Source organism: Pseudophryne corroboree, chromosome 6 (genome assembly GCF_028390025.1).
Source record: "Pseudophryne corroboree isolate aPseCor3 chromosome 6, aPseCor3.hap2, whole genome shotgun sequence".
Lineage (NCBI taxonomy): Eukaryota > Metazoa > Chordata > Amphibia > Anura > Myobatrachidae > Pseudophryne > Pseudophryne corroboree.
The window spans coordinates 57,010,872-57,033,009 of NC_086449.1; the positions used below are offsets into that span (position 1 = coordinate 57,010,872).

General features: G+C 42.6%; 1 protein-coding gene across 1 annotated transcript in view; it reads right to left on the reverse strand.

Annotated features, from left to right (window-relative positions):
• Nucleotides 1–13,459: 13,459 nt before the first annotated feature.
• Nucleotides 13,460–22,138, reverse strand: part of LOC134936120 (complement C3-like) — a 192,289-nt gene continuing 183,610 nt past the window's right edge. Inside the window, exons 37-41 of the mRNA XM_063931029.1 lie at nt 21,716–21,805; nt 20,993–21,076; nt 20,711–20,794; nt 18,808–18,943; nt 13,460–13,673 (exon numbers count right to left, since the gene is read on the reverse strand). Coding sequence (XP_063787099.1) covers nt 13,532–13,673; nt 18,808–18,943; nt 20,711–20,794; nt 20,993–21,076; nt 21,716–21,805 — 536 coding nt within the window. The 3' untranslated portion in view covers nt 13,460–13,531. The remainder of the gene's footprint in view (nt 13,674–18,807; nt 18,944–20,710; nt 20,795–20,992; nt 21,077–21,715; nt 21,806–22,138) is intronic.

The following is a 22,138-nucleotide window of genomic DNA, read 5'->3' on the forward strand; positions in this document are numbered from 1 at the left end:
TTGTTCCTCGGGTAATGCCAAGAACCGTGGATTCATATTTACTTACATTAAGAAGTCTCAAATTTACATCTCTATAGATTTACAGTACCAAATTTTTAACACTCAATTATATTTACAGCAGTAAAAATCAGAAACTCCCGTGCGAACAACGGGTAGAACAGCTAGTCATTAGCTAATACTGACCTAGAATTTAATAGTGATCTAAGATCCACTAACTCTTATAATGAAAATATAAACTGTAAGGTTATGTGCTCACCAATGGATGGGAAGATGATGTACATGAGTTGTTATGTGGGGTTTGAGAACCAGATAGAACCACACAGTATTTTTTACTTTTGGTTATGTTGTATTATATTTGGTTATAAGCTTATGTATGTATGTATGTATAATATTATTATTATTATTATTATTATTATTATTATTATTATTATTATTATTATTATCAGACATATTTTTGTTATTGAAGTCCATGTCTTTTATATTATTATTATTATTATTATTATTATTATTATTACATTTATATTAGGAGACTGGTGGTCATTATTTTATACAAATCATATTCATGTTTTGAGTGTGTGTTATCATTATCCAAAAAGTTTAGGAGATAATACACTAGAGCAGAAGTTCCCAAACTTTTTTGAATCATGGCGCCCTAGAGCATCAGAATTTTTTTCACGGTACCCCCAGGCCAAAAGTTTCTTATTTGGAAAGAAATATTAAATTAAGCAAATTGTGTTTATATGTCATCCTTAGGTCCAACTGTGTGGTAACGGACAGGATTTGCTTCTGTTTGTCCACATATTTTATGATTGACAGCCACCAGCACTGGCTTTGCCTATTTCATTGACCATAAATCATTTGAATTTGTCCTGGGCCACTAATCCAAGGCACCCTTGCAAGTGTCCCGAGGCACCCCAGGGTGCCACGGCACACAGTTTGAGAACCACTTCACAAGAGGCATATATTATTTATCTTAAACATTTTGTACATTAAATGTTTTATTATCTACAGTATTTCAATCAGTTTTTTCAATGTTATTTTGAGAATATATGCGTGTAATTTAATAAATATTTTTCGGTGAACACTGGGCAGTATTTGAGAAGTATTGTATATCTTCTCATTAATGACTCATTTAAGTACACCTGGAAGCCTAATTATCTCATTGGTTCAAATGACTAATCTGCAGACTGGGTTGTGTGGACAGTCTGCTTTTTACTCACCTTTGAGAAATGTGCTAGACCGCGCTGAAATGCGTTAGGACCTAACAAAAGGAGTATTTATTATGTTGTAGAAGCAGCCTGAGTGGATTTTAATTAGTGATGAGCGGGTTCGGTTCCTCGGAAACCGAACCCCCCTGAACTTCACCCTTTTTACACGGGTCCGAGCCATACTCGGATTCTCCCGTATGGCTCGGTTAACCCGAGCGCGCCCGAACGTCATCATCCCGCTGTCGGATTCTCGCGAGATTCGGATTCTATATAAGCAGCCGCGCGTCGCCGCCATTTTCACTCGTGCTTTGGAAATGTTAGGAAGAGGACGTGGCTGGCGTCCTCTCCGTTATTGTTGAACTTGATTGTGCTTTATTGCTTAATTGTGGGGAGGACTGGGGAGCAGCTGTATAATATAGGAGGAGTACAGTGCAGAGTTTTGCTGATCAGTGACCACCAGTTTTATCCGTTCTCTGCCTGAAAAAAATGCTCCTTATCTGTGCTCAGTGTGCTGCATATATCTGTGCTCACACTGCTTAATTGTGGGGACTGGGGAGCAGCTGTATTATATAGCAGGAGTACAGTGCAGAGTTTTGCTGACAGTGACCACCAGTATACGTTGTCTGCCTGAAAAACACTCCATATCTGTGCTCAGTGTTCTGCTTTATTGTGGGGACTGGGGACCACCAGTATAATATTATACAGGAGGAGTACAGTGCAGAGTTTTGCTGACCAGTGACCACCAGTATATAATAATATATAGCATTACGGTACAGTAGGCCACTGCTGTACCTACCTCTGTGTCGTCATGTATACTATCCATCTAGATTCTATACCTGTGGTGCATTTCAGTTGTGCAGTTTGCTGACACAGTGACCACCAGTATATATAGCAGTACGGTACGGAAGGCCACTGCTGTACCTACCTCTGTGTCGTCAAGTATACTATCCATCCACATTCTATACCTGTGGTGCATTTTAGTTTTGCAGTTTGCTGACACAGTGATCACCAGTATACTATATTATATATAGCAGTACGGTACGGAAGGCCACTGCTGTACCTACCTCTGTGTCATCATTAGGTACACTATCCATCTACATTCTATACCTGTGGTGCATTTTAGTTTTGCAGTTTGCTGACACAGTGACCACCAGTAAATATAGCAGTACGGTGCGGAAGGCCACTGCTGTACCTACCTCTGTGTCATCATTAAGTATACTATCCATCTACATTCTATACCTGTGGTGCATTTTAGTTTTGCAGTTTGCTGACACAGTGACCACCCGTATATATAGCAGTACGGTACGGAAGGCCACTGCTGTACCTACCTCTGTGTCGTCATTAAGTATACTATCCATCTACATTCTATACCTGTGGTGCATTTTAGTTTTGCAGTTTGCTGACACAGTGACCACCAGTATATATAGCAGTACGGTACGGAAGGCCACTGCTGTACCTACCTCTGTGTTGTCATTAAGTATACTATCCATCTACATTCTATACCTGTGGTGCATTTTAGTTTTGCAGTTTGCTGACACAGTGACCACCAGTATATATAGCAGTACGGTACGGAAGGCCACTGCTGTACCTACCTCTGTGTCGTCATTAAGTATACTATCCATCTACATTCTATACCTGTGGTGCATTTTAGTTTTGCAGTTTGCTGACACAGTGACCACCAGTATATATAGCAGTATGGTACGGAAGGCCACTGCTGTACCTACCTCTGTGTCGTCATTAAGTATACTATCCATCTACATTCTATACCTGTGGGGCATTTTAGTTTTGCAGTTTGCTGACACAGTGACCACCAGTATATATAGCAGTACGGTACGGAAGGCAACTGCTGTACCTACCTCTGTGTCGTCATTAAGTATACTATCCATCTACATTCTATACCTGTGGTGCATTTTAGTTTTGCAGTTTGCTGACAAAGTGACCACCAGTATATATATCAGTACGGTACGGAAGGCCACTGCTGTACCTACCTCTGTGTCGTCAAGTATACTATCCATCTACATTCTATACCTGTGGTGCATTTTAGTTGTGCGCAGTATATATAGTAGTAGGCCATTGCTATTGATACTGGCATATAATTCCACACATTAAAAAATGGAGAACAAAAATGTGGAGGTTAAAATAGGGAAAGATCAAGATCCACTTCCACCTCGTGCTGAAGCTGCTGCCACTTGTCATGGCCGAGACAATGAAATGCCATCAACGTCGTCCGATGTCATAGTAGAGAGCATGAAAAATCCAAAAAACAAAAGTTCAGTAAAATGACCCAAAAATCAAAATTGAAAATGTCTGATGAGAAGCGTAAACTTGCCAATATGCCATTTACGACACAGAGTGGCAAGGAACGGCTGAGGCCCTGGCCTATGTTCATGGCTAGTGGTTCAGATTCACATGAGGATGGAAGCACTCATCCTCTCGCTAGAAAAATGAAAAGACTTAAGCTGGCAAAAGCACAGCAAAGAACTGTGCGTTCTTCTAAATCACAAATCCCCAAGGAGAGTCCAATTGTGTCGGTTGCGATGCCTGACCTTCCCAACACTGAACGGGCAGAGCTTGTGCCTTCCACCATTTGCACGCCCCCTGCAAGTGCTGGAAGGAGCACCAGCAGTCCAGTTCCTGATAGTCAAATTGAAGATGTCACTGTTGAAGTACACCAGGATGAGGATATGGGTGTTGCTGGCGCTGGGGAGGAAATTGACAAGGAGGATTCTGATGGTGAGGTGGTTTGTTTAAGTCAGGCACCAGGGGAGACACCTGTTGTCCGTGGGACGAATATGGCCATTGACATGCCTGGTCAAAATACAAAAAAAATCAGCTCTTCGGTGTGGAATTATTTCAACACAAATGCGGACAACAGGTGTCAAGCCGTGTGTTGCCTTTGTCAAGCTGTAATAAGTAGGGGTAAGGACGTTAACCACCTCAGAACATCCTCCCTTATACGTCACCTGCGGCGCACTCATCATAAGTCAGTGACAAGTTCAAAAACTTTGGATGACAGCGGAAGCAGTCCACTGACCACTAAATCCCTTCCTCTTGTAACCAAGCTCCTGCAAACCACACCACCAACTCCCTCAGTGTCAATTTCCTCCTTACCCAGGAAAGCTAATAGTCCTGCAGGCCATGTCACTGGCAAGTCTGACGAGTCCTCTACTGCCTGGGATTCCTCCGATGCATCCTTGAGTGTAACGCCTACTGCTGCTGGTGCTGCTGTTGTTGCTGCTAGGAGTCGATCGTCATCCCAGAGGGGAAGTCGGAAGACCACTTGTACTACTTCCAGTAAGCAATTGACTGTCCAACAGTCCTTTGCGAGGAAGATGAAATATCACAGCAGTCATCCTGCTGCAAAGCAGATAACTCAGGCCTTGGCAGCCTGGGCGGTGAGAAACGTGGTTCCGGTATCCACCGTTAATTCAGAGGCAACTAGAGACTTGATTGAGGTACTGTGTCCCCGGTACCAAATACCATCTAGGTTCCATTTCTCTAGGCAGGCGATATCAAAAATGTACACAGACCTCAGAAAAAGAGTCACCAGTGTCCTAAAAAATGCAGTTTTACCCAATGTCCACTTAACTACGGACATGTGGACAAGTGGAGCAGGGCAGACTCAGGACTATATGACTGTGACAGCCCACTGGGTAGATGTATTGCCTCCCGCAGCAAGAACAGCAGCGGCGGCACCAGTAGCAGCATCTCGCAAACGCCAACTCGTTCCTAGGCAGGCTACGCTTTGTATCACCGCTTTCCAGAAGAGGCACACAGCTGACAACCTCTTACGGAAACTGAGGAAGATCATCGCAGAATGGCTTACCCCAATTGGACTCTCCTGGGGATTTGTGACATCGGACAACGCCAGCAATATTGTGCGTGCATTACATCTGGGCAAATTCCAGCACGTCCCATGTTTTGCACATACATTGAATTTGGTGGTGCAGAATTATTTAAAAAACGACAGGGGCGTGCAACAGATGCTGTCAGTAGCCCGAAGAATTGCGGGCCACTTTTGGCATTCAGCCACCGCGTACAGAACACTGGAGCGCCACCAAACAATCCTGAACCTGCCCTGCCATCATCTGAAGCAAGAGGTGGTAACGAGGTGGAATTCAACCATCTATATGCTTCAGAGGATGGAGGAGCAGCAAAAGGCCATTCAAGCCTATACATCTGCCCACGATATAGGCAAAGGAGGGGGAATGCACCTGACTCAAGCGCAGTGGAGAATGATTTCAACGTTGTGCAAGGTTCTGCAACCCTTTGAACTTGCCACACGTGAAGTCAGTTCAGACACTACCAGCCTGAGTTAGGTCATTCCCCTCATCAGGCTTTTGCAGAAGAAGCTGGAGACATTGAAGGAGGAGCTAAAACAGAGCGATTTCGCTAGGCATGTGGGACTTGTGAATGGAGCCCTTAATTCGCTTAACCAGGATTCACGGGTGGTCAATCTGTTGAAATCAGAGCACTACATTTTGGCCACCGTGCTCGATCCTAGATTTAAAACCTACGTTGTATCTCTCTTTCCGGCAGACACAAGTCTGCAGAGGTTCAAAGACCTGCTGGTGAGAAAATTGTCAAGTCAAGCGGAACGTGACCCGTCAACATCTCCTCCTTCACATTCTCCCGCAACTGGGGGTGCGAGGAAAAGGCTAAGAATTTAGAGCCCACCCGCTGGCGGTGATGCAGGGCAGTCTGGAGCGAGTGCTGACATCTGGTCCGGACTGAAGGACCTGCCAACGATTACTGACATGTCGTCTACTGTCACTGCATATGATTCTTTCACCATTGAAAGAATGGTGGAGGATAATATGAGTGACCGCATCCAAGTAGGCACGTCAGACAGTCCAGTCCGTACGTATACTGGCAGGAAAAAGAGGCAATTTGGAGGCCCTTGCACAAACTGGCTTTATTCTACCTAAGTTGCCCTCCCTCCAGTGTGTACTCCGAAAGAGTGTTTAGTGCAGCCGCTCACCTTGTCAGCAATCGGCGTACGAGGTTACTTCCAGAAAATGTGGAGAAGATGATGTTCATCAAAATGAATTATAATCAATTCCTCCGTGGAAACATTCACCAGCAATTGCCTCCAGAAAGTACACAGGGATCTGAGATGGTGGATTCCAGTGAGGACGAATTAATAATCTGTGAGGAGGGGGATGTACACAGTGAAAGGGGTGAGGAATCAGAGGATGATGATGAGGAGGACATCTTGCCTCTGTAGAGCCAGTTTGTGCAAGGAGAGATTGATTGCTTCTTTTTTGGTGGGGGCCCAAACCAACCAGTCATTTCAGTCACAGTCGTGTGGCAGACCCTGTCGCTGAAATGATGGGTTCGTTAAAGTGTGCATGTCCTGTTTATACAACATAAGGGTGGGTGGGAGGCCCCAAGGACAATTCCATCTTGCACCTCTTTTTTCTTTCATTTTTCTTTGCATCATGTGCTGTTTGGGGACAATTTTTTTGAAGTGCCATCCTGTTTGACACTGCAGTGCCACTCTTAGATGGGCCAGGTGTTTGTGTCGTCCACTTGTGTCGCTGTTAGGGTCTCCTGCTCTGTGCTGCCACGTTGTCATGGCAACCGGGAGACAAGTGCTAGCGGAGTAACCTGAGCGTTGCTGATACTCCGCTTCCGGTCTTTTGCTGTGCAGTGGTTACAGACTCTGTGCACGGCAGGGGATCCGGTGCTGGTTTTTGTGCTCACAGTCTGTGAGGTCTGAGTTGGGCATGGACAGCACCTGCTATATAAACCCTCTTCTCAGGTTAGGCAGATGCTGCTGAATCTTTGTTGGTTAGTCAGTTCCTGAAAGCTAGCTAGTACTGTGTAAACTTTGTATTTGTTTGTTGCTTACTGCAAATAGGCCTTGGGATTTGGTATTACACTCTGCCAATCCAGACCTAGCAGTAAGACTGGAGTCAGTCGTTTAACCTGCTGGGGTTCTTTTGCTACTCTGTGAACCTAGCAAGTTTGCGGCTGTATTCTCAGACTTGCCTGCCAAAATCCTTTCTCACTGTGCAAGGTGTTCAGGTGTCAGTTTAGTGGCAGTAAGCTGAACCAGTGCACTGCAAGTGAGGACTAGGATTGTGGAGACTCTCCTTGTGTCTATTATTCCATCTCTGACCAAGGAGTTTACTGCCACACCCGTTGGTAACCCTTTAGGGTTTTGCTGTTGCCCTTAGCACAGCATTTCGGGTTCTCTACGTATTAAATCACTACATCTCGCTTCTTTCCATCTGAGCATTCCTAATACTAGGGAGACACCCAGTTTCTTAGCCTTTGGGCTTTTCTGTTCACTTTGTGTTTATTTTGTTACCCTATCACCTTCTGTGTATGTAATGTCATATTCCCCAGTCTGTCTGTGAGTTCATTTGTTTTGCATCCCTCACCGTTCAGACACCAGTACATTCCTGCTGGCACTGGTGTGCATAACAGTCGCTTAGCTTAGTCACACAGCGACCTTGGTGCGCCTTTTTTTCTTTGCATCATGTGCTGTTTGGGGACTATTTTTTTGAAGTGCCATCCTGCCTGACACTGCAGTGCCACTCCTAGATGGGCCAGGTGTTTGTGTCGGCCACTTGTGTTGCTTAGCTTAGTCACACAGCTAACTCATTGCGCCTCTTTTTTTCTTTGCATCATGTGCTGTTTGTGGACTATTTTTTTGAAGTGCCATCCTGTCTGACACTGCAGTGCCACTCCTAGATGGGCCAGGTGTTTGTGTCGGCCACTTGTGTCGCTTATCTTAGTCACACAGCGACCTTGGTGCGCCTCTTTTTTTCTTTGCATCATGTGCTGTTTGGGGACTATTTTTTTGAAGTGCCATCCTGCCTGACACTGCAGTGCCACTCCTAGATGGGCCAGGTGTTTGTGTTGGCCACTTGTGTTGCTTAGCTTAGCCATCCAGCGACCTCGGTGCAAATTTTAGGACTAAAATAATATTGTGAGGTGTTCAGAATAGACTGGAAATGAGTGGAAATTATGGTTATTGAGGTTAATAATACTATGGGATCAAAATGACCCCCAAATTCTATGATTTAAGCTGTTTTTTAGGGTTTTTTGAAAAAAACACCCGAATCCAAAACACACCCGAATCCGACAAAAAATTTTTGGTGAGGTTTTGCCAAAACGCGTCCAAATCCAAAACACGGCCGCGGAACCAAATCCAAAACCAAAACACAAAACCCGAAAAATGTCCGGTGCACATCACTAATTTTAATACCACTATTAACTCTAAACTTCCTAATTGCATGCATTGATCAGGTGCCTGTCTCACAAATTGTTACAATGTTACTTTGTACAGATGGACTTTTATGCAGTTGGAAGCTAAAAAATTCCAATATCTACAGTATGTTTAGCTAAGAACTGCATATAAGAACTATTATTCATTCGTACAGCTGATTAGGTGCCTTAAATCTGGATATCCACTGGGACTGCCATATACGTGGAAGTGAAGTACTGTTTTCTCAAAAAGGTCCCATAAATTTGGCACTTACATAGTATATTTGAAATGAAAATATATTAAATAAAAATGCGTTGCATCTATCCATTTAAATTACTGTGATTTATGAAAAGACTTTTGTTAACAGATTACACAGGCCTGCAGAATTGGGGTTACTGGCCTGCAGAATTGGGGTTACTGGCCCGCAGAATTGGGTTTACTGGTAATTGTCAACAATTTGATGACTAATTCTTATTGTTTTTGGCACGCTGATTTAAAATATGTCCACCAAGTGAATGTGAAAATAATAATAAATAGCATAATAATAAGTATTCTGGTTGAAACGTATTTATTTGAGAAAAAAACATAGTTTTATACACAACATGATTGATAGAAATCCATTTTGACATTATAAAATAGTTTTATGCACATTTACAGTAAAAGTTGTTATACTGCCTTTTCCTTTTCCACTCAAAGCTCCTTTTGGTATTTTTTTCTCTTGTAGATGGCCTGCAGTTCTTCTTTGTGCAGCATCCAACAGTATTTCGTAATCATGGTGACATTCCACCTACCCTGGTATCTGCGTTCCATCTCCTTGATATCTTCATGAAATCTTTCCCCTGTTCTTTACTTACAGTGACAAGATTTCCAGGGAAATAGTCTATGGGTGATATTCAATTGTTTTGCAAGCCTGATCTCCTGTCTAAAGTGACGGGAGATTGTGGGACGCAATTCAATTTAAAAAAAAAAAAAATTTATTATGCCCATAAAGGCCTGGTTTAGCCACGTAAACCAGCTAAACCCGACCAAAGTGCTCGGCACGAATGCAAAAAGTGCCATGTGGGTGCCCAAATGGTGCACTTTTGCACACATTTCAGCTCTCCACCCCTGGCAAGCAACCATCATGCCCGAAGGGAGCTACAATTGAATAGCTCTGTTTGGGCGCCATCTAGTGGGATAGCAATTAAATCTCGCTCTATGAGTCATGATGACTCATGGTAATTAACAATTGATGGCGCGCCAAAGTTTGTCATAAATGGACTGTGAAACTGATCCCACGTTCGCTGCTAAAGAAAGGGTCTGTGCAAAACCTTTATAAGATCATAAGGAATAAGTGCAGAGATGTAGCAGAGCTCATGGGAGCTGGGACACAACCAACAAATAAACTTAGCTTAATAATACTGAGAGAGCCAGAAATACCCAATGGTATTTAATGAGTGACAAAATATTAATTGTATACAATAACAATACATACAATAAAGGCATAAATAAACCAATGACTAAAATACCTGTAATAAAGATAAGATATAAAACTGTCACAAGTGGTGTGGTAGAAAAAGCACTTTGTAGAAATAAGGTGTAATCGCAGACCCTAGTCACAGGATATCTTTGGTTTTGGATTATCATCATCTGCAGTCAGTCCCTCTTATGCTGTTGGCTACAGATAAGTGTTTCAGGTTTGAATGGTTACACTTTCCAGAAATTATGCTGTAGCCACTGAAGAGTTTAGTAACTTTGATATGGCAACAATTGTAACAGCAGTCAATCAATAAACTATAGGTAGGTACACACTATACAATTATCTGTCAAATAATCTGTCAGATGTAGCCGGTTGGAATGAAAATGTGGTAATGGATGAGAGCAAATGGCAATCGACCATTTGTTCCCAAACACTGGAAAACTGACAAAACCTGTCGTTCATACAAATTGGCTAAACACAAATGTAACCAACTTGGATGAACAACTATTTTTGTCCATTTTGCAGTTTTTGGGAGCAAATGGTCGATTGCCCTTTGCTCTCATCCATTACCACATTTTCATTCCAACCAGCTACACCTTGCAGATTATCTGCCAGATAATTGTATAGTGTGTACATAGGCTTAGATCAGTGACTTTTCACATGAGTCACCTTTCCCGGAGAACGGCGGGTGGTATAGAAATAAAGATTAAGATTGTCACCTCCCAGGTGGCTGGTATACCCAAGCATCCAAATGGAGGCCAATTCCTGTGCAATCCTGGGGGTTATTCTGTTCTGCTGTCAATGAAGTTGCTGAGTCCACCTTGCCGGGAAATATTCCGTGTCCCGCTCCAGCTCTCTGGATGACGCAATGGAGTGACAGAATAGCAGGGAAAAGCCAGGGATCTAAGTTCCGTCCTCAGTATGTATGGGACGTATCCGTAATAATTGACAAGGGTAGAGGCCTAACGCATTTCATCACGGATACACGTGACTTTCTCAAAGGCATTGGTTTATTTATGCCTTTATTATATGTATTATGAGTGTATACAATTTAAATGTTGTCACTCATTAAATACCATTGGGTATTTCTGGATATTATTAAGCTAAGTTTGTTTGTTGGTTGTGCCCCGTCTCTTATGAACGCTGCTACATCTCTGCACTTATTCTTCATGACTCATGGTACCTATTGTAATCACAGAATAGCCAACCCAACACCAACCCCACCCCCCATCAGTGGCAAACGCAGGATTTGCATGGGGGGGTTGCCAGAACTGGGCGGAGCCAATCACGGGGGTGGGGACTGAGGTGACCCAGTATATGCTGGGTCCGTAAAACTAGTGTGTCTGTGTGTGTGTGTATATATATATATATCTACACATATATATATATACATATATCTACACACACATATATATATATATATATATATATATATATACATACACACACATACATATACACGGGTGGTCTTCAGTATGCCAGCGGTCGGGCTCCCGGTGACCAGCATACCGGCGCCGGGAGCCTGACCGCCGGCATACCGACACTTATTCTCCCTCGTGGGGGTCCACGACCCCCCTGGAGGGTGAATAGAATAGTGTGGTGCGCGTAGTGTGGCGAGCGCAGCGAGCCCGCAAGGGGCTCATTTGCGCTCGCCACACTGTTGGTAAGCCGGCGGCCGGCCTCCCGGCGCCGGTATGCTGGTCGCCGGGATGCCGGCCGCCGGGAGGTCGTAGTGAACCCATATACACATATACATAGCATATTAAACATGCATACATATATATATATATATACACATTCACATACAGTACACATATATATACACATGTATATATATATATATATATCATATGTGTGTGTGTGTGTTTATATGTATGTATGTATATACATGTGTATATATGTAGGCACATGGATATATATGTACTATAATTAAAATAAAGTAAACTTTTATTGCACTTGCAAGTGCCACCAGGAAGACAGCAGGCTGCAGAGGACGCTAGACAGTCATTAATAATACTCATGCAGCTAAAAAAAATTTTTTTAGTGGAGGGGGGTTTCTGGGTACTCGGAAACCCCCCCTGGGTGCGCCACTGCCCATTGTTCTTAGAATGCTCTTTCTTCAAAACTTGATAGAATGGTAGTATAACATTTTTTCTCAAAGGGTTATAATGATCTTTTTTAGTATGTTTTCTGAAAAAAGCACCTAAAGTCCTATAAATAGCAGCTGTTTGTTTTCAGATAAAGTTTCCATTGCAGGTCTGTGATATCATCCTTTAAAGGGAGGATTCTAGTGGAGATAATACAGTAAATTACTATGTTTTATATAAAGTACAATTTTCAACATTGTTTATGATAAGAGTAGTACTTTGCACAAATAAATTGGTATACAATCACAGATTTTGCCTAATGATGCATGATGCTATTGCTCATATCAGAACTCTGTCTTTTGCCTGTTTTACCCAAATTAGCAACTTAGTCAGACACAGAAGCAGTGGCATAGCAACAGTCTCCGCAGAACCTGCTGCGGTTTGGAGACACTTGGGGGTACTGTGGGGATAGCTGTCCCGAGCTGCCACGTTGCTGTCAGTGCAACAGAGAGGAGCCGACGGACTGAGGAGCTTCACAGTGGGAGATATGTCCTTCCCAAAATGGCCACCGCCTCATAGAAGACAGTTATTAAAGATGCTAGAGGAGGTGGCCGCCATTTTGGGAAGGACATAGAAGTAGGCAGGCAGCGGTGGCTGTGGTGGGGGAGCAGAAGTCCTGACAATGAGCAGGTACCATGGAAAGGAAGAGGAGGGGGGACACAACATTTTTTGGCATGGGGGGGCACAACATTTGTAGTTACGCCACTGCACAGAAGTTTATTAAATGCCTGCACCAGTAGTCAGAGCACCGATGCAGTCTAGGTTTGTTGCATTAATGATGCAATTTAGACACATATTTTGGGGGGAAAATCCTCTGTCAGGATGGTTGCCGTGGCTAATGCTGCGAATACACTATACAATAATCTGTCAGATAATCTGCCAGATCTGGCTGGTTGGAAAGATAATCTGGTAATGATAAGAGCAAATGACAATAGAACATTTCCTCCCAAACACTGGAAGACAAAAACTGTTGTTAATACAAATTGGTTAAATCCACAACAGATTTTGTGTCCATTTTCCAGAGTTTGGGAGAAAATATTCCATTGTCATATGCTCTCATCTATTACCAGATTTTCTTTCCAACCAGCCAGATCTGGCAGATTATCTGACAGATAATTGTATTGTGTATGTCCAGTATAAATTGCAAAGTCTGTGGCATGCTAAATGGGCCTATTTGGCACAATCTGAGCAAAGGGTTTATGCGGACACATCTGTAAATGTATTAATTTATTTTTTCCTTTCAAAAGATATTTCAGTGCTGTGTTATGTGTGTTGCTAATACTGAGTATTGGATAGAGTGGTTCTACCATCGTCACTTTTAAGCTCAGAGAAACAGACGACCCCGGAAACTGCATTTACTACATGGTGCGTGTTTCGTATATAATAGAATACAGTTGATAATTGTTTTACAAAAAGAACACAACAATAGAGAAGACATCATTTATTACTATATAAAATCAGTACATTTATGGATGGGATATGTAAATACTATGGTGATTTAATTGGCACAGCCACGGTCCACCAACTCTTCTGCGAAGCTCAATAACTCCTCACAGAGCTGCCTGTTCTCAGCCCTCTGACATTCCCTGTTATCTGGAAAATACTCAATCCACGTGTCCTTTGTTATCATGTAAGAAAAGCTGTAGGAAGAGAGAAGATTTTAATGTCAGTAAAATAAAAACACATTACTGTCGGAACTTCAAAACAAGCAAATAACTCCTGGGTGTGTGCCAAGTGACCCTATCAAAATCATACAACCTATAGTACATGACGTTTCCTTTTGCAAAGTGTCCATTGTATCCTTGATACAAACAAGATCTAGGAAAATGAGGTCAGTGATGAAAGTCGACACACCGGTCAAAAGAGGGGTTGGAGTTGATAAACTCTCAACCTTCCTTATCCAGGGAAAAGTATCTTGCTCATACAGAAACCCTATACGTATGGAAGAGGAGGGTTGGCCTGTAATATAAATAATTAATACCCCTGGTTCGGAACACACAATACTGAACACACAATATTGCCACAAGTACAGAAATGACAACTGCTTTATATAATGACTTTAGTTTATGAGCCCTTAAAAGGACAGAAAAAAGGCAGTTGCCCAGGGGCCCCACATTTCTATAGGATGGGCTATTTCAGCTCCCCCTTCCCTTAGTGACTTAAGTCAAGGTCGGGCAACACAATACTCCCCCCAGTGGTGCAAGTATGCGGGTACGCTCGGGTACGGAGTACCCTTAAGAATTTGGCAGCGGGTACGCAGTACCCACTACCACACACTTTGCCATTACCACAATTATAATAATGTGCCACAAAGCAACAAGACCATGGTGCTTGGCTGCATGACGGCTCCTCCCACTTTGTCAGGGTTACTGAGAGTGCGACAGTGGCTGTATTTTCCTGTTATAATGGAGGCATTACTATATATTGTTATTAAATTGGGGGTACAGGTTGAGTCTCCCTTATCCAAAATGCTTGGGACCAGAGGTATTTTGGATATGGGATTTTTCCGTATTTTGGAATAATTGCATATCATAATGAGATACCATGGTTATGGGACCTAAATCTAAGCACAGAATGCATTTATGTTACATATACACCTTATACACACAGCCTGAAGGTAATTTTAGCCAATATTTTTTATAACATTGTGCATTAAACAAAGTGTGTCTACATTCACACAATTCATTTATGTTTCATATACACCTTATATACACAGCCTGAAGGACATTTAATACAATATTATTAATAACTTTGTGTATTAAACAAAGTTTGTGTACCTTAAGCCATCAAAAATCAAAGGTTTCACTATCTCACTCTCACTCAAAAAAGTCCGTATTTCGGAATATTCCGTATTTCGGAATATATGGATATGGGATACTCAACCTGTATTACTATATATTTCTATTATACTGGAGGTAGCACTATATATTTCTAATATACTGGAGGCATTACTATATATTTTCAGCCTTGCCTCCAGATTTAAAAAAAAAGAAAAGGGGCTGTGTCATGTGGCCATGCCACTGGTGTCATGTAGCCACTCCCACTAGCAGCATGTGGCTACGCCCCCTCACTACATATGATCACGCCCATTTTTTGACACTCAGTACCACTTAGAAAATATTTCTACTTGCACTACTGACTCCCCCCCCCCCCATAGCTTGCAGCCACTGCCTTCTCACTCTCACTTCCAGAGAGGGTTTCGGTATGGCATCCCGGCGGTTTGGATGCCAGTGGTCACATGACTGACTGCGGCATCCCAACATTGAAAATCCTGACTTTGGAGGGGGTAAGAATTTTTACCCTTCCCTGCCCTCTACCCTAACCCTATCCCTCCAGGGGTGGCTGCTTGGGCTAACTCTAAACCCCCCCTTAGTGCCTACCCCTAATCCCCCACTCCCCGGGCCCTAACCCTCTCCCCGATACTCACCTTTGGGATGTCATCCTGACTCACCTCCTGATAGCCGCAGGTATTGGCGGCGTTTCCCTGTCCTGCAGTCGCTAAAGTGATTAAATAATTGATCAGGCGAAGATATGAACGTGAGCTGCAAGCCTAGAGAATGGAGACTGTGAGATGAGTGTGCGGTATGTGGATGACATTGTGATTTGGTTGACGAATCTGATATAACTTGGGAGATTAATCTGTTGCTGTTGACATATATAATATTGAGCGGCTACATCGACAATATACCGTCTCCAATATAGAAAGTGTGTACAGTAGAGCTCGGGGGCGACTGTAGAATTAGCGCAGGGTGGCGGGTGTGCCACTTTTGCCATTCGTGTTTTAAATATAAATATACTTGAAAACTTGACATTTACAATAAAAATACGTTATGTACACATGTTCTGTCCGGCAAGAGGCTACAAATATCAGTGCAACAAGTGTTCAGAAAACTGCTTTACAGTGGCATCCATCTCTGCATCTATTGCCGGCTACACATCTGTGACTTTATGCAAATGCCGTGAATGGGGGGGGGGGGGGGTAGGGGGTAGGGTCCCCATGTTTTATCTAGGGTTCAGATAAACCAGGTTCTATCCTGGTTCAGATGTGGATAGCGTGCCGTCCTGCTCCGCAAAGTTCTGATGTTTGGTACTTTGAGCATGCGCAGAATTCGTGTGCTAATGGTTCCTGCGACACAGGAGGATGGCACCTTGTGTTCCAACTATATTTCCTGGGTCAGGATGATGTCACCTTGTGTTGCAACTATATTTCCTGGGTCAGGATGATGTCACCTTGTGTTGCAACTATATTTCCTGGGTCAGGATGATGTCACCTTGTGTTCCAACTATATTTCCTGGGTTAGGATGATGTCACCTTGTGTTGCAACTATATTTCCTGGGTCAGGATGATGTCACCTTGTGTTGCAACTATATTTCCTGGGTCAGGATGATGTTACCTTATGTTGCAACTATATTTCCTGGGTCAAGATGATGTCACCTTGTGTTCCAACTATGGGGGTCATTCCGAGTTGATCGCTAGCTGAAAATGTTCGCTGCGGTGCGATTAAGGAAAAAACGGCACTTCTGCGCATGCGTATGCGGTGCAGTGTGCACCCGCGACGTACTTTCACAATGGCCAATGTATTGTTACACAAGGTCTAGCGAAGCTTTTCAGTCGCACTGCTGACCGCAGAGTGATTGACAGGAAGAGGGCATTTCTGGGTGTAAACTGACCGTTTTCAGGGAGTGTTCTAATAAACGCAGGCATGCCAGGAAAAACGTAAGCATGGCTGGCCGAACGCAGGGCGTGTTTGTGACGTATATATATATATTTTTGAATAATGTGTGTAAATCTGACTCTGATGCTAGCCACTGCCTCCCCAGCCATTTACCTCACCGCACGTCACTGCTATACCAACACTTCCATCTGAGACAGCTCAAGTGACCATGAAAGTCATGCAATATGGAAGTTGTAAATCCCGCAAGTGTTTCTTGCGCTGGATTTTTGTGCTTCCCAGGAGAAGTCCTGAAATATGGTGATCCATATATTCCAAGAGGCCTTTTGTTATGGCATGACGAAAAACACTGTCCTTGTCTTTATAATGTAGAATTTTTGCAATGAAAGCGCTCGGCATTGCCCCCAAAGGAAATTGCCTGGTAGGGATCTGATGGGCTCTTTCAATAGCGAATTGACGAGTAAACGTGTCCCATCCAAAAGTGGTAATCAACCAGGTTTGTAAGAAGTGCTCCAGGTCAGAGGGCCTTCTCCAACAAATTTCAACCTGCTGCATATTAGTACTGTGGAGTCATCCTTCAATCTCTAATAGCTTCTGCTGGCAGGCCGCCATCTGAGACTACAGGGTTGTCAGATGCCCCCGGGACAGGATAAATAGTATCCTCTAATATGGGAAAAGTGAAGATGTTGCACATAGCAATCAATCACATACCAGCTATTATCTTCTAGACGGTGCTAGATAATAAGTAGAATCTGATTGGTTGCTAGCGCAACATCTCCACTTCTCTAAATCCTCACCTTAGTAAATATACCCCTCAGACTCAGTTACAATAGCAAATCATTGTCCCTATGTGGAAGATGTACCTCGGCTGAACAGATAAGAGACACACTCCAAAATGGTGTCTGAGAGTAGACCCAGAGGTGGCAGGCACAGAGTATGTCACCAGTACATGTGTACGAGGGACAAGTGCAGACAGCAGTCCAACAATCATCCCCCAGCAGGGGAGGTCAAGGAGAGTAAGGGGGACATTTACTAAGCAGTGATAAGAGCGGAGAAGTGAGCCAGTGGAGAAGTTTCCCCATCAACCAATCAGCAGCTCTGTATAATTTTATAGTATGCAAATTATAGATGTTACTTCAGTGCTGATTGGTTGCCATGGTCAACTTCTCCACTGGGTCACTTCTCCACTCTTATCACTACTTAGTAAATGTTCCACTGGGTCACTTCTCCACTCTTATCACTACTTAGTAAATGTTCCCCTTAGTCCAGAGCAGGTAAGAACTGCTGCCTCTCAACAGGAGACGCTGACACAAGATGGCGGCTGATGCAGCCGCAATTGTGGAGGACCGCACTGCTGGATCCCCAAAAGGAAACTGCATGGGGGGCAATCAGAGTAGGGAGAGGCAATTGAAGATGCCAGTAGAGCACCTGGTTCCCCTGGCAACACACCCAGAAAGGAACTGGGGCAGGCCCCCACAGTTTATAGCTGTCCTGCACCACGGGCTCCATAGCGCCTCACCAGGTCCACCAGTGGCCCTTCAATGCCGAAAGCTGCTGCAGAGGTACCAGCAGGAAGCAGCCAGCCAAGACAGGTAAGAGAATCCAGCTGTAAACAGCTACAGGATAATATTCACAGGCTGGAGAGTGCAGTGACTCCATGCCTGTCCATGGTCACACACCCAAACAGCATTACTCATTTACTGTCGTTCCCTACAAGAATGAGAGGTTAAAAAGGGTTACAGATGGGTCCACATTTATCTAGACCTTTAATAGGATTAACTGAGACTGGCCAGTCGGATTTAATCCCCTGCTGTAATTACATAATCCCCTGCTGTATTGTTCTCTGTATTGTATTGCATCTGAGAACAATAGATGAAGGGTTTATGCTAATAAATCATGTTGTGCCTAGGCGCAGAAAACTAGTCAAGGTAACCGTGGAACCATCTGTATGTTGCGGACTTGCGGTCATTATGTACTGTTACTACGAGCATTACAAGACTGCTTTGATGGCACACCACCCGCTTTGCACATTATTGCATTTATATATACTGTAGTAAATTTTACTGGTAATTCATTCTAATGTTTCTTTACTGGTACTTACTCAGAACCCGTGTTCCAGAGATCTTTACTGACACCCCAGGTCAGGTATTCTCGACCAATCTGTAACTTTAAGGCTCCTTGACATTTTTTGTGAGCGATAAAATTGCGTGTTTTGCCCTCAAGCTCTACTTCGGTGCCTAGAATCAGAAAACATTGACATGTGAAGGTGGCTCTCCATAAGTGAACAGAAGACAAAACAAGACCGTGTTCCATTTATTGAGTTATTCATAATTCAAGGGTTTAAATGAATGGTTTAACATGCCATAAAGGGATATGTTGTAATAACAATCCATCCCAATGATTTTTTTTAACAATAATTCACCACTTTCTAAATATTTTACAAAAAATAGAAGATGGTTATATGAGAAGATGGACATTGTTTATTGTAAGAAATGTTGTCTGCTTAAATGCAAATCTTGCTCACTGAAACTATTAAATCCATTCCACTCATTAACTTTTCTCTTCTTTTTTTTATATTTTCCTCCTGTGTAGAGGATAATCCCACCCACATGGTCCATTAATAGTCACCAGACCTCTCCCCATACCCTTGTAGGTCCTTCCTCTTCTCAGTCTCAGGTTGATGCAGAGAGAACATCCATAGCAGAACTAGAGAGGGACAATTATCCCAGCTGCTATGCTTCCTGATAATGGACCTCAAAGTTCTGCCAGGTGTAGGCAGGAGGACTATTTATTTACGAAGGGGTCTATTCATGAAGCAGTGAATAGAGTGGAGAAGTGAGCCAGTGGAGAAGTTGCCCATGGCAACTAATCAGCATTGAAGTAACATTTATAATTTGCATACTATACAATTGTACGGAGCAGCTGATTGGTTGCATTGGGCAAATTCTCCACAGGTTTACTTCTGTACTCTTTTCACTGCTTCATGAATAAGGACCCATAAATATGTATTATGTATGTACTATGGGACAGATTCCATCTCAATCACTGCAGTAACTCTGTGTTTACTCTCTATGTGACACATGTGCTATGTCAGTTTCTTAGAACTTTTTGTGCACCTTACACACGCGGATTGAGTGTGGCTCAGAATCAGGCCAAATGTATCCAATGACACTGTCATAACTTAAAGCTTAAATGTAATACATAGTAACATAGTTTCTGAGGTTCAAAAAAGACAACTTGTACATTGAGCTCAACCTGTTAGTGATCTCCTACACTGTAATATTTTTGAGAGTAATTTTAACTGTGGTAAATGTTTAGCCATTGTCAATTCCTCCTTTTTTTTCCTTCATATTATTACTATAGTGCATGATTTACCCACCATAACCCTGTATATCCTTATCCATTAGAAATCTAGTCCATTCTTAAAAGTATTGACCAAGTCTGCCATTACTACTCTCTCAGGCAGGGAATTACAAATATGTACTGGCCTTACTGTGAAGAAACCTTTCCGTCTCTGTGTGCAAAATCTCCTCTACACTAACCTAAGTGGGTGTCCACGTGTCCTTTGTGATGATCTTACCAAAAACAAATCCCCTGCTAGCTCTGTGTATTGACCCCTTATATATTTGTCAATGTTAATCATGTCCCCTCTTAATCTCCATTTTTTCCAGTGTAAACATGCCTAGCCTAGCAAGCCTTTCCTCGTATTCTAGCGTCTCCAACCGCTTAATCATTAATGACATGGCTGGATCATCTGTTAGGCAAGCTAAGCTCCTGCCTAGGTCATTGAGGGGTTCATATTTCCCTAAACTACCTTTATGCAGGTTTTGTTTTTGGACAAACACAGGTGGGAATGGGTCCCAAACAACATATTGCCTAGATCAACATGAGGTCTTGATCCAGCTATGTGTTATGGTTCCCATGCACCACAGAGGGGAATGCGAAGAAATCAGAGAACGGTTTAAAAAAGATGCATTACATGTACTGTATTACGGCTGAGTTACCTTCCTTAATGACTTGAACAATTTTCATTACATAGGTGTCGTAGCTGTCCTTGTGCTCAATGGCAGTCAGCAAGATCTTGACCACTGTGGGGAAAAAAATGAATACTTGAAATTAAATTAACCTTTTATAACTTGTAATAAGGCGACCACAGCCAAGGACTAAGTGATTCATATTATAACAAACATTAAGAGGACTCAATTGTTAATGTTTATAGCTAGTTTCCCGCTATAGTTTTCATTTTATTGTTCTCATTAATATCCATGTTATCATCATCATCCTACCGTAGTCCACAGACACGTCACACGCTTTCTTAAATCGTTCATTGGCGTCAACCTTCGCCAACTGCTGCTGCATAAAACAATTTTCTGCAACACGAAAGATTGAAAGTCATTGGAGTCTATAGGAAATTTATGGTTATGCACTTTGCATTTAATTAGAAATTGCTGTCTGATGACTGTTTATGTAAAAGCCCATTCAAAATAACTCTGTGGCTTCTCAATGCTACGCAAGTCTTTAAATACTTTCACTGTTTTATGTACAGACATAAAAACTTTATATTATAATTTTAACAGGTGGAGGTAAATGGCACAATTGAGGGGCATATATAATAAGGGCCAAATTTGACGGAGGTGCAGAATGCCAGGAAATCTCTGAGGTTTTTTTAAAGTGGCAATATTTTACAACGCATGGATATTGCCATTTTAAAAAATACTCAGAGGTAGGTCCGGCATCCCGCCCCTCCGAAAATTTCGTACCCTATTACATATGCCCCCTAAAATCCGTTCAAATTACCTGTAAATCCATGGGTTATGTGCTTTCAAATGACAATTATTTTGCAGCATATTTTTCAATTGGTTTGATAATCATTATATATTAAAAAATAGCTATTGCTTTTTTTTTTACATTAATGTTGTTTAAATGTAAATACATCATCAATGCACCTTGACTATATACATACGATTTACTGTTAGATGCTCCAAACAATATGTTGCCTTGTATGTTACCTTCAGCACAGCGGCACACGTCTCCCTGGCAGATCCTACCCAGCAGTTTACTGTCCTCATCCACATGGTAGAATTTGGTGCAGCGGTTTTCTGTCAAGAGGAAAAAAAAACCAGATACTTAAACCAATTTCTTTGATGCCTGGTCGTGTTCATCTGAGATAACCTAATTGATAAAGGAGATAAATAAGAATAGATCCACCTAATAGCCACTTGAGACCTTGCAACCAAGCCACAGCAAGAGTCTTTTTTTTCAAAAGTTGATGTGTTATTTTCCTAGAGCAAAGGAGTAAGAGGACATATCTGTATGCCCAGTGCAACCAAGAGCAGCCAAAGGGTCTGGTACGGAGGGGAATATGACAAAATCCATGGAGGCATGGCCATGACCTCTAAAAAAAGGATTTTTTAAGGTGCCGCAAAGCATCA